The sequence below is a fragment of the Halichoerus grypus genome, chromosome 11, assembly GCF_964656455.1.
Source record: "Halichoerus grypus chromosome 11, mHalGry1.hap1.1, whole genome shotgun sequence".
Lineage (NCBI taxonomy): Eukaryota > Metazoa > Chordata > Mammalia > Carnivora > Phocidae > Halichoerus > Halichoerus grypus.
In genome coordinates this window covers 91,149,945-91,162,129 of record NC_135722.1, presented here as the reverse complement: position 1 = coordinate 91,162,129, position 12,185 = coordinate 91,149,945, and the positions used below count along the sequence as shown (strand labels likewise).

Below are 12,185 nucleotides of genomic sequence, written 5' to 3'. Positions count from 1 at the left end.
TGTGTGTTGGTTGAATCCCAAGGCCCACATCTTGTATTTATTTTACTGATTTCGCTTGTGTTTTCCTAACCTCGCTGGATACTTTTTTTCAGGGAAAAGGCACGTCTGGGGCAACTTTTTACGTTTGAAATTCCCAAATGCCTTTCCCTGATGAGGAGTACCGTGGCATGAATGATTCCAGACGAGAGATTAGTGAAAAGTCATTTCCATTAGTTTTAGGGTGAAAGGCATGGAGGGACGACACCCTCTTCTATTGCATTTACCGTCCAGCTTTGCTTCAGCTTCAAATAATACCAGCATGGGTTTACGTCCTGTGAGAATGGTTGGCGGGGATGTCGGGACGAGGGCAGGGTCAATGTTAGATGGACACAGAGCTGAAAAACAGGCTTTGAGGGCTCCTGGATGTCAGCACTGGGCCAGACACATTTTATAAATGAGACTGAGGCTCCCAGAAGGGCCGGGATTTGCTGATTCCCAAGTCTATGGTCTTTCCTCTGTAGCCCATGCTGCCTCTGTACTTCTGGGGTTTGATTGTTTCACCTGTTCACCTTGCCTGCAGTAACTATGTACTGAACCCCTGTGATTCCAGGAGCACCTCGTAGCCCGGTTCTTGGCACAAGGTGGGTGTTCAGTATTTGTGGATAAAGGAGGGCTGTGTTCTAGTCCCATTGCTGCGAACCAGCTGGGGGCCTTGGGTGAGTCACTTGGGTTTCTAAGAAGCCTCAGTTCCTTATTTGTGCTCAGGGAGTTGGAATATGTGGCTTTTAAGGGCTCTTCCAGTTTTTAGGCTTCGGAAGGTGGGCCTCAACATTAGACTTGAACTGCTTGAGTGGGAAGACCAAGAGTTTGGCTCCAAGAAACTCTAGACCTTCCCTGGAGGCTGAAAGCCCAAGCTTCTCTCCCAGTCCTAAAACGAAAGTCAGTGGTGGTCTATTTTCTTGACTGTTTACCTGTCTAAATTCTTACAGCTCATGCATTGTGACTCCAAGCTGTGTGCATGAGAGCGTCAGCCCTAGATGGTCATCAGACAGGTTACCTGGTTCAAGCCCTGTTTTCAGATGAGGCACTGTGGTCGGAGGCGCTCAGGGACCCAGGCCAGTCTCCCAGAGCTCCTTCCATGGCACCTCATTCGCCACCGTTCTTGCTTTCTCCAAATAAAGCCTAGAGACCCCAACCTCTCACACACCTAATTCTTTCCCCACAATTTCTCCCCGCCCCGAGCAAGCGCTGAACCCCCAGGCAGGGAGAGTTTACTGATGTTTCTTGGAGGCTGCGACCAAGCTCCCTCCCCTTGTGCATGGTATGCGGAGTCCCTCCATATCAGGCCCAAGCACTTCCTGGCCCAGCTGTGACATGGCAATGACGAGGGGACCAGATTGCCAGGAAAAAATGCTCTTATCTGCTTTGACTGCTGCAAAAACAAACTGCAAGGATTGTTTCCTGGGGAAAACAGGGGCTGGCTGGTTGACAGTGTGGGGCAAAGGAGGACTCTGTCTGCAGTGGGATTCTGTGTTGGCAGCCTGGGGAAAAGGAAGGAATCGATGAAATGTGCCAAAGGGTGGCTTGAGGTCGAGGCTCCTATGAGATGCCCTTAGAAGGCAGGTTGTAAAGAGGCTAGGGTGGATGTTTTTGTATTATTATTGAACAACGATTTTAGTGGCCACTGTATGCCAGGCACCTGAATTAGATGCTCAGGATACAAAGATAGAACGTTGGAGGCCACTTCTGTGTGGAGCTGGGTGTAATAAATAATGTGATATAGGTACGTGAGGAAGTGAGGTTCTCGGGGGGAGAGGGTGTCAGGGAAGGCATCTGGAGACATTTCAGTGTGAAGGGTGAAGAGGTGCTAGGCAGATAAAGACTGGTTCTTGGCCCTGGCCACACGTTAAAACCACTTAGGGAGCTTGTAAAACACCAAAGCCCTGGCCACACCCCCAACCAATGGAATTAGAAGAATCTCTGGGGTTAGAACCCAGGCATCAGTATTGGAAATTCCAAAGTGAAGCCGAAGTGGGGACCACTGGTTTATGAGATGATTTGTGTCTCAGGTTTCAGAAGAATGGAATGGCTAAGTGGATAAATATTGTTGGTTGGTTGGTTGGCTGGCTGGCTGGCTGGTTGGTTGGTTGGTTGGTTTTTAATATTGAGACTTTATTCACTGCTTCTGGAAGGCCATGAGAATTGCCTTTCAGATTTGGGTCCTGGGAGGCTCAGGAAAAAGGGAGGAAGGAAGACAGGAAGGGAGAAAGGGAGAGGAGGAGTTTGGGGCTGTGGCTTCTAAGCATTTAGTGACATTGTCACAAACCACGCCTCCCTTACTGCCAGGACCTCCTGCAGAATTCCCCCAATTCCATGTCTGGAGTCTCCAATAACCCCCAGGGGATTGTGGTCCCAGCCTCAGCGCTCCAGCAGGGCAACATCGCCATGACAACCGTCAACTCACAAGTGGTGTCAGGTCGGTGCAGGGGATTATGGGGAACACCCCTGGGAGGAGAAGGGGTGGCCCCAAGGGGATTCCAGGGGGTGGGGGGGCAGGGTACCGTACAAACAATCTTAGGAAATGGGAGGGGTGCCCCCTGCCAAGGAGGGGCTTCCAGTTCAATTTCTTGACTGAAGTGTTCTGTAAGTTTATAGATGGCTAGCACCAAGGCCTGATTGTGGTATTTTGGAACAAATTTGGGTCAAAGTCTCATGAGTCTCTCAAAGACCAAGTAAAGCTGTTGTCCCTGCCCCCAAACACTTCCCACCAGAGGCTCTGTTCTCTGGACCCTGTTCCCACCCCATCACTCCCCAACAGGGGCTTGAGTGCCTCCAGAATAGAAGGTGTTTACATGGGAGTGCCAAGTGAGTTGGAAATCCTGCTTGCCCTCACTCCTACCCACCCCCATGGCAGGGGACCCAAAAACTGGTTGTCTCCTCAGGTGGAGCCTTATACCAGCCAGTTACCATGGTAACCTCCCAGGGTCAGGTGGTCACCCAAGCAATCCCCCAGGGAGCCATCCAGATCCAGAATACACAGGTGAGTGTGCGTGCACAGGCGTGTGCTCATGTGCACAGGTGGGGGGGTGGACAACCATAACTGTTTGCTCTCTGCTAGGCCCTTTACACAAGTGACTCACTTAATCCTCGTTATTCCTCTAAGAGGCATCATTACCCCCAGTTTACAGATCGGAAGCTGGGGGTCTGAAAGGCTTTATCAACTCCTGGGATTTCCCTACCCCTCAAGGTTATGTCAAAGGATTCTGCACCTCCTATCCCTGGTCTCTAGCCGGAGCCACTCTGTAGCTCAGTGGGATAGAGCACACACACAGGTTGGGGGAGGAAGAAGATCTGAAGTCAGGCCTGAGATGTGACATTAATTCTGTCATCTTGGATAAGTCACCTGACCTCCCCGAGCCTCAGAGCTCTTATCCACAGAGCGGGGATTAACACCACCTGCACGGAGCCCTACCAACTTCCAGGGCTGCTGTCAGCGCTAACCACGGTAATGGAGAGGAAGGTGCTTTGCAAACCGTAAACTAACCTAGAAATGCTAATAACTAGTGGGTGGTTTCTGGCAAATTTGTCTCTCCTCTACCCTCTGCATGTCCCCATTTCCTCTGTGTCCTCTCTCATCCCCTTCTCCTCTTCCTCCTTCTTCTCCTTCTCCCTGTCTCCCATTCTCTGAGGGGCTGGTGCAGAGTGAAAGGAAAGGTGACCTCCCCAGGGCCCTAAGAATGAGTTGGAAAAGGGGGTTGGCAGCAAGAGCCTGCCATCACTATGGCAACAGGTCCCTAGCTGCTGGCCCGCCAGGCTGCTGATGCTGATTTTTTCTCCACGTGCCCTGAAGGTTAACCTTGACCTCACCTCCCTCCTGGACAATGAGGATAAGAAGTCCAAGAACAAACGAGGAGTCTTGCCCAAGCATGCCACCAATATAATGCGTTCTTGGCTCTTCCAGCATCTCATGGTGAGTGTGCGTGTATTGGGGGTGTGGAGTGGCAGCGTGGGGTATGAATAACCCCCCAGGTTCCAGACTCTGTGGTCATCCTTGGATCTACAGAGGGCGTGGCCCTGGAGAGAGGCTCTCTGATAGGGATCCCATCTTCCAGAGGCCAAGGCAGAGGAGAGGGACCACTATGGACCCACTTTAGTGGGATCTAAAGCTGGGAGGCTCTCTGGTGCTTGCTGCTGCCATGAAGAAGTGTGACATCAAGTGAGGGAATGAGGACAGACATATTCTGAGGAGAGCTAAGGACTGGGCAAGTGTTTCAGGGACGGGGTGAGGTTCTGTGGGGCCAGGACGGTGGTTGCTGCGGGCGGCCACGCGCTCTCCTGCCCTTCTCCCAGGGAAGAAAATGTGGATCCTCAGCCAGGACTCTTCTGTTTCCCAGAGTCCTCACCACTGGGGTAGCAGCGGATGTGTCCCCTTTCCCCTGTCCCTCCGCTCAGAGCAGCCGGATGAGGCACCGGGCTGGGCAGCGGTGGCTGCGACCATCAGGTCTGGAAGAGCAGCCCAAGGAGGAATCTCCTTCCTCACACAACCAGCTCAGCTCTGGTGCAGGACAACTGCCTTCCTGAGCCTCTATGGCCATTTCCGTAAAATGGCGACCAAGCCTCGGGTATAAACGTAATGTCTATAAAGAGCCTGCTGTGTGCACTAACACGATAGCAGTTACGTGCTGTGTGCGGGGTTAGTTGCAACAGCCAGGGCTGTGGTTGAATGTCAGGAATGAATTCAAAACTATAATCCCCTAGCATCATCCAAGAGTTGTAGCAGTAAATGAAGGCCAATGGCCATGTCTGGGCCGATTGTGAAGGGTGTGCGTGCGTGCGCGCGCGTGTTTGTGTGTGTGTGTGTGTGTGTGTACCCAGGGTGGGAGGTAGATTCTGGAAGCACCAGCAGGCTTCCCGCAGTCTGTGAGGTCTTGGCCTGGCATGGCAGTACCAAGATAGACCCATACAAACAAATACCAAGGGACTGTCTTGTCTTGGCCTGTGAGGAAGAACCAGGAGTAAGGGAAACTCTTTCTTCAGAGGGGATAGAAATCAAATGGATCGTGGGAATTAATCAGTTGGTCAATCAGCAACCCTTTATTTGAAATGGGAGTACCTCCAGAAGCCACGGAGCCTGAGCCTGGGCTGTGGTTCTCCGATACGGGCATCTTAGGGACTCTGGCCCAGAAGCGCTGGGCCCGCACACCCAATGAACAGGAAGACTTGCTCTGTGGTGACCGATGTGGGGCTGGGGCTCTGCCTCTCCGCCCCCAATATGTCCACCCCTCCCCTAGGGTCTTGGGGCTGCCCCAGGGCTTTGCTGAGGAAGCACACTTTGAAAGCACCACCTAGAGAACAACCAGGAACCTAATTTGGAGAGAGGGGGCTGGAAGGCCGAGGGTCAAGGTGAGGGGAAGAGGTCGGAGAGACTCTGAGAGCCTAGTGATGAAGCCCGGGAGCCAGGGCCAGGTCCATCCTCAGGCCTCTTGGGAGCAGCTCTGAATCAGTGGCTGAAGATGGGGGCAGGGATGCCAGGCCTCCTGCCTGTTCTGGTTTTCCACACCGCCAGAGAGCCCCAGTGGCCCTGCGAGCCCGGTGTCCCTGCTACAGCTCCCAGCCCAGCCGTGGGAAGAGGGCCTCCCTGGGGAAGGATCTTCTGTGCGCTGGCCCATCACACCCAAGATGGGGGCAGGCGCTCCTCTCCCTCCCGCGCCCTCCATGGGTCCAGAGCTGGCTCCACCCACCACAGCACAGTGATGTGTAACCACAGGCTGCAGGTGTGGTAGAAAGCTCATGGGCTCCTGCGGCGGCCAAACCTGAGCTCAGGTCTAGACTTTACCTCTGACTCTGTAACCTGGACACACTCACCTCTTGTGAAGAGAACCAGGAAGCAATGCAGCAATTGCCAAGACCCTGGCACACTGAGGTGTTTAATCAATGTTAGTGCCCTGTCCTTCCTGCCCCCCCTCCCCCACACCATGCATTTTTGACGACTGATGTGAACACACCCACAGCCTCACCTCTGAGGGGGAGAAAAGGCTAGGAGGGAGAAGAGTCTGCCAGACCAGTTCCCCCGCCCACGAGCCCATGCCAGCACCCCGCACTGACCCCCATCACCCGTGCCGGGGCTCCTGCCTCAGCTACCTGCCACTCCCCACTTGCATCTTGCCCCTGACGTAAGTCTGAGCCTGAGACTGGAGGGTCATCCTATCAGCCCCTCCTGGCTATGTCTGCCCTCTGACCTCAGACTTCAGTTCACAGGCTGCCCTCTTGCCCCCTCCCTGCTGAGCACCCCTCTATAGCTTAGGGTCGTTCCTTTCCACTCCGTGGCCACTGCCCCCTGGACAGGGGATGGCAGAGGAAGGTAGAGGTGGAGAAGAGAGAGGGGGAAGTCGCTGAGCACAAAGCAGAAGAGAAGGAAGGACCCAGATCAGCTCCACAAAAGAGACCGGGAACCATGGAGAGGGCTTGCTGAAAAGCATGAGTAAGACTTTCTGCCCACACCCTCCCACCCGTGGACCCTCTCCAGCTCAGAGTGCACTCAGTGCGGATACTATTAATAAAGCACTTAACATTGGCAAAGTCCTCACCCGCTTAATGCCTTCCTCACAGTGGCCATCAGGAGAGGTCAAGGGAGTGACCCCCAGGCCTTTAAAAAAAAAAAGTCACAACTCAGAACTTCTGGACTGGGGAAGGAAGGGGATGGGGAGAAGTCCAGGCTCTAGGGACACAGCCTGGCACAGCGGTCCTCTGCAGGCCCAGGCTTGGCCATGGATCAGTCTGGCTACCCAGATATCAGTGGGTGCACAGGCCCCCAAACCCCAGCTCAGGAGAGGCTATAAAGACTGGGTAACAAGGGCACAGCAAAAAGAAGGCAGGCTTCGAAGCCAGACAGACAGGGGTACGAATTGAGGTCCCGCCACCAGCTGTGCAATCTCTCGGAGTCGATTTCTTTGAAAAAAGATAATACCCGGTGGCGCCTGGGTGGCTCAATCGTTAAGCGTCTGCCTTCGGCTCAGGCCATGATCCCAGGATCCTGGGATGGAGCCCCGCATCGGGCTCCCTGCTCAGCAGGAGCCTGCTTCTCCCTCTCCCCCTCCCCCTGCTTGTGTTCCCTCTCTCGCTGTGTCTCTCTCTGTCAAATAAATAAATAAAATCTTAAAAAAAAAAAAAAAGATAATACCCATTTCCCACGCTTACAAAATTAAATGAGATAACTTATATAAAGAGCCAAACCTGGTACCTAGGCACATTTAAGAAATGTGAGTCCTCTTTGAACTATCTAGAACCGTGGACTAAGAGCACGTTTTTGAGACCAAGGCCCACAATTTGTGAAAATTAGAGGTGGATGCCTGACCTGTTGTTCTGATCTATAACATCTACTGATTTTTACCATCATTTAAACCTAAAAAACATCCTGCCGAGCACTGTTACTTACCTGTTCTGCGTATATATGTGTCAAACGTACATGTCGCATATCTCTGACTCAATTGTAAATTGCTCCAGAAAAGGGATCATACGTTATTCCTCTTACGTGGACCCTAAAGATTTGATTCCCAAAGTGTGTACCTTTATAGGATGTTATAGGTGTTGCTCCCAAGATGGGGTAAAGGAGTTTGGGAAAATCTGGGTTATACAAAGTTTAGCTCAGTTCTTGATTCTCAGTGTACTAGGGGCATTGTGAATTTGCAAGAGGGGCATGGTTCGAAGCTTTCCCCAAACATATTTTGATTAGTCGAAGCCCCCCTCCCCCACCTTGCTTTCACTGTCTCTTTGAGGAACAACTCTGAGATTGTAGCTCGTGGGAAATCTAACTCTGCAGTAACACCACCGTATGGGCATAAAGTAGCTGTTCAATTTTAGGAAAAAAGGGTAGAAAATGTATGAAAAAGGACAGATTTCAGTATCCAATGGATGTTCTCCTATCCTATCCAGTGCAGTGGGGACAACCCATGTGTTGATTGGCCAATTGGAAAAGTTGGTTGAAGAAAGGAACAGCCATTAAAAAGATACATTTTATTTTAATTTAGAAGATACACATATATATTGATTTGCTAATGTCTTGATAGAGGGCCAAGATCTTTCTCTGAGGAGAGGTTGTCCTTTTACTTGCACAAACCTCTCCTATAATAGAACATCTATAAATTCCATCTTTATTTAACATTGGATAAGAACTTTGATGTCTGGGAAGTAACCTGGCTGTAGGATCTTTCTAGATTTTTGTTATGTATTCCAGCCACTTACATTTGTCCCAGAGGTCCTCACTACACGGCATTTTTAAGGAAATCAGAGTCTCAAGTCTTTCCAAAGCAGTCCAGTTAGTTTTCTTAGCAAGAATAACTTTCTTGTTGCACTTACATTTTATTGGTTTACAGAGTAACTACATTACATCATTACATTAACACATGTAACTGGCATAAACCAGTCTGGATACAAACAGTGCCAACTTCCTGATAAGCAGATAAATGGTCTAATGAACATTCTACACAGTAGCCTATTCATCTCGAGCATCCGGGACGATGTGAACGGCAGTGTCGTGGTTTGCAGAAGAAACGGAGAGCATCGTAAATCTACCCAGTCTCCGTTAGTAGAGATTGTTCAAACTTCTGTAGTGAATCCTAGTTTTTCCTGTTGTCTTCTTTCCCTCAGGGAGAAGTTAGTATTCTTTGATTCCTTTTGTCCTGTGTCTGAGGCTTCTTGTCACTTCCACTGTTGTGTGGCATTAGCAGCTACAGAAATGGATTCCGATGACAGAGTGTTCCTGAGGTGGGACTTAAACCCCAGAGCCTTTTCTGTCAGGCTGCAATGAGAGTGGGAAGGTTTCATCCATTAGCTGCTTGCTCTGGGGTCCCTGAAGAATCCCGGGATATTTTCTTGCTATTGCATTTTTGGCTGAAAGAGGCCAAACTCCTGCCGGAAGCAATCACTCCCCAGCAAACCCAGGCTGGGGGAGAACCCCGGCAGAGGGTCCTCTTCACAGAGGATGGAGGGAGAGGGCTACTCTTCCTGCCTGGCTTCTGCCCCCATCCCCTCTGCTCCGGACCCCAGCGCCCCTCGCCCTGGCCCCATCATTCTGCTCATTCCCATCCAAAATATGGCTGATCTCTGTGTCGCTGCCACCAAAGCACGGGAGCAACATTACAATATTACAGAATATTACAGAATATTCTCTGCATGTGGGGAAATCCCAGAGAGGAAACCAAGCCCCAGCAGGTCCCGCCTCACATCAAAAGAGCCACGGCATTCGCCACTGCGCGGGGCCGGATTCATGCACCATCTCATATAAGCCACCCAACCAGCAGAGGAGCTGGGTACTACTATTGCCCTCATTGTTTTTTCAAAGATTTTATTTATTTATTTGAGAGAGAGTGAGAGAGAGAGATCACGAGCAGGGGGGAAGGGTAAGAGGGAGAAGCAGTTTCCCCGCTGAGCAGGGAGCTCGATGTGGGCGGGGCTCGATCCCAGGACCCCGGGATCATGACCTGAGCCGAAGGCAGATGCCCAACCAACTGAGCCACCCAGGCGCCCTGTTATCCTCATTTTACCAGTAACAAAACTAGACTCAAAGAAGGGAACACGTTCCCCAACATCTCGTGGGATTTGAACCCAAGTCTGTGGCGCCTCCGGGCTCTAGTTCCTCACCCACAATGCTCTGCATTGACCCAGGAAACCAGAGCAGCTCTCGACTCCCACGCAAAGTCTAGGTGAAGCAAAGGGGACCCCCAGCTCTCAGCAGATGCTGTCAGCGGAGGCTCTCCATGGAGACACAGAGCCCTGTCCTGGGAAGGGGGCAGGAGAGCTATCTGCCAGCCCTAGTTTTCAGATATGGTGAGGCCGCCTCACCATCCCTCCCTTCGCTCTCCCTTCTCCAACCCTCACATCCTCAGTGCCGGGATGGCGTCCGGCCAGCGTCACAGTTGTACCCTGCTCGTCCACCCCGCCTCGCGCAGCTGAGGGCCTGGCTCCAGCGCCCTCGTATGAACTCTGCGGCTGTCACAAAAGCCAAGCACACAAAATGCACCGGGGGCCTTCTCTCTGTGACTTTTTTTGAATTGAAATATAATTCACATACCACCATCCACCCTTTGTAACTAAAGTCAGAGATTTTTTAGTATATTTAGAGTTGTGCGATCATCCCCACTGTCGAATTCCAGAATATTTTCATCCCTGAAAGAAATTCTGTACCCCTTAGCTATCACTCCCCAGCCCCTAGAAACCAGTAATCGACTTTGGTCTCTATGGATATGCCGATTTCAGATCTTTCACATGAATGGAATTTATCATACATGGCCCTCTGTGAGTGGCTTCTCTCACTTAGCAGCAGGCTTCCAAGGTTCATCCGTATTGTCACATGCTTCAGGGCTTCCTTCTGTTTCATGGCAGAACGGGATTCCACTGTACAGACACTCCACACTTTGTTTATCCACTCATCAGCCGGCACACGTGGGCTCCTCCCCGCTGGGGGATGCCGGCTGCCGCACACCCGGGTACAGCGCGTGCCCTGCCCGTGGGCTCCCGGCCAAGGAGGGTGTGTGGACGTGAAGTCCAGCTGGTTGCCTCTGTGCCTTGGTGTGATCTTCAGCGACTCAACAAACATTCTTTGTGTGTCTTGCTTGCCACCTTCCCTGTGCCTAGCATTGTATTAAGCCCCAAGGACCTATACATCGATCCCTGTCAGAGACCCACTTATGGGATCCATCGCCAGCTGACTTGGAAACAGGGATGTCTCTTACAAACAGAAAGAGTGTGGTCCACGGAGCGGGCGTGGTACAGGGAGGCAGGCTCTGGATTTGAGTGTCGCACCCCTTCTTACCTAGCCAGGGGACCTGGGGCAAGTTGCTGGACCTCATCGGGTCTCAGTCTCCTCTGCTCTAAAATGGGAATCACGATATCCAGCTCATAGCAGTGTTGTGAGGATGGAATAAGATGAGTGTGAAAGTATTTTGTCCTGATCCAGACACAGCTACTGTTGCAAATGCTTCCCGTCTCACTCCGGGAGTCCCCGTAATCTGCCCTGTCTCAGAAAAAGCTGAGAGAAATCTTGACACTTCTCAGGAATCTGTGGGGAAAAGTAAGAAAACTTGAAAAGCAGAAAAATAGCTCAGAGAGACTTAGAGAGACAATTTTTGTTCCAGAATATCTTTTTTATTTTATTTTATTTTATTATGTTACGTTGTCTGCTACTTTTTCCTTTAACTTTGTCACATGGTCTGAAATTCCACTCATTAGAGATCCACTTAAAAGTACCCAATGCCTGTCAAAAACAGGTACCAATGGAGAGGCCAGGATGCCATCATTCATTCACAGCTTAGTATGAATTAGTTCCAAAGCTTACTTTTTTACTCCCACTCGGCTAAGATCAGCTTCATGGGAAGAGTGCCAGTGCTTGTTAGTGGTAGCAAATGAAGATTAGAATATTGTTTAACACAGCATTTTGAGGAGGCAAACCAGTGGGGTGCCAGGGGAAAGGTTTCTAACAATTGTTCTTCACCTCTCCGAGGCCCCTGACCTTTTGAGAATCTGATGAAAGTTTTATCTACATCATCACGAATATAGTTTTAAGAGATTTGACCCTGAAGTCCTAGCAGCCAGAGGTCTCAGATTCGGAAGGCTGATGGCAGGGTCACAGGACGGCCCTGGGGCTTTGAGAAGAGGCGGAGAAGTGGAAGCAGGGCCCAGGAAAAGGCAAGAGGATGAAGTCTGTGCTCACTCATCTCGGAATTTCCTCAGATCTAGCCTGCCCCGTGAAATTAGAGCAAGATCTGTGGTTTGTCCCTGAGTCCTGTAGGCTCCTTTCCACCAGAACACAGATCTTTAACTAAATCAGCCTTTGGGGGCTAGCCTGGAAAGCTAGCTATTAAAGAAATAACTTGTTTCTATGGGAAAATGTGACCTAAGTTCCAAATACCGTATCTATCCACTAACACCTAAGTTTCAGGTATGAGACATGATTCTAGCACTTGAGGGACTGATAATTTAATTGGGGAAATAAATTATACACGTAAACCATGAGCAGTCAACCCATGATATAATCAAGTATTAGCATGCACACACACACTTAAGGGGTCCAAGAATGGAGGAAGCAATACAGGTGAGAGGAGTTGGGCATCTGTGCTGGTCAGACACATCCAGATTAGTGTGTCCGGGACTGAACATCACATTTCAAAAGGTCTTCGACAAGTCGTGTCCAGAGAAGAGCAGCCAGGGTG

General features: G+C 50.8%; 1 protein-coding gene across 11 annotated transcripts in view; it reads left to right on the top strand.

Annotated features, from left to right (window-relative positions):
* PKNOX2 (PBX/knotted 1 homeobox 2) overlaps positions 1-12,185 on the top strand; it is a 307,502-nt gene that overhangs the window by 283,192 nt on the left and 12,125 nt on the right. For 9 of the 11 annotated variants that reach the window (XM_078058801.1, XM_036123314.2, XM_036123317.2 and 6 more), the window contains 3 exons: positions 2,326-2,455; positions 2,922-3,019; positions 3,830-3,949. The exons of 1 other annotated variant lie outside the window; for it this stretch is intronic. In XM_078058801.1, the coding sequence (XP_077914927.1) occupies positions 2,326-2,455; positions 2,922-3,019; positions 3,830-3,949 (348 nt within the window). The remainder of the gene's footprint in view (positions 1-2,325; positions 2,456-2,921; positions 3,020-3,829; positions 3,950-12,185) is intronic. One more of the 11 variants, XM_036123320.2, reaches the window with a different exon arrangement.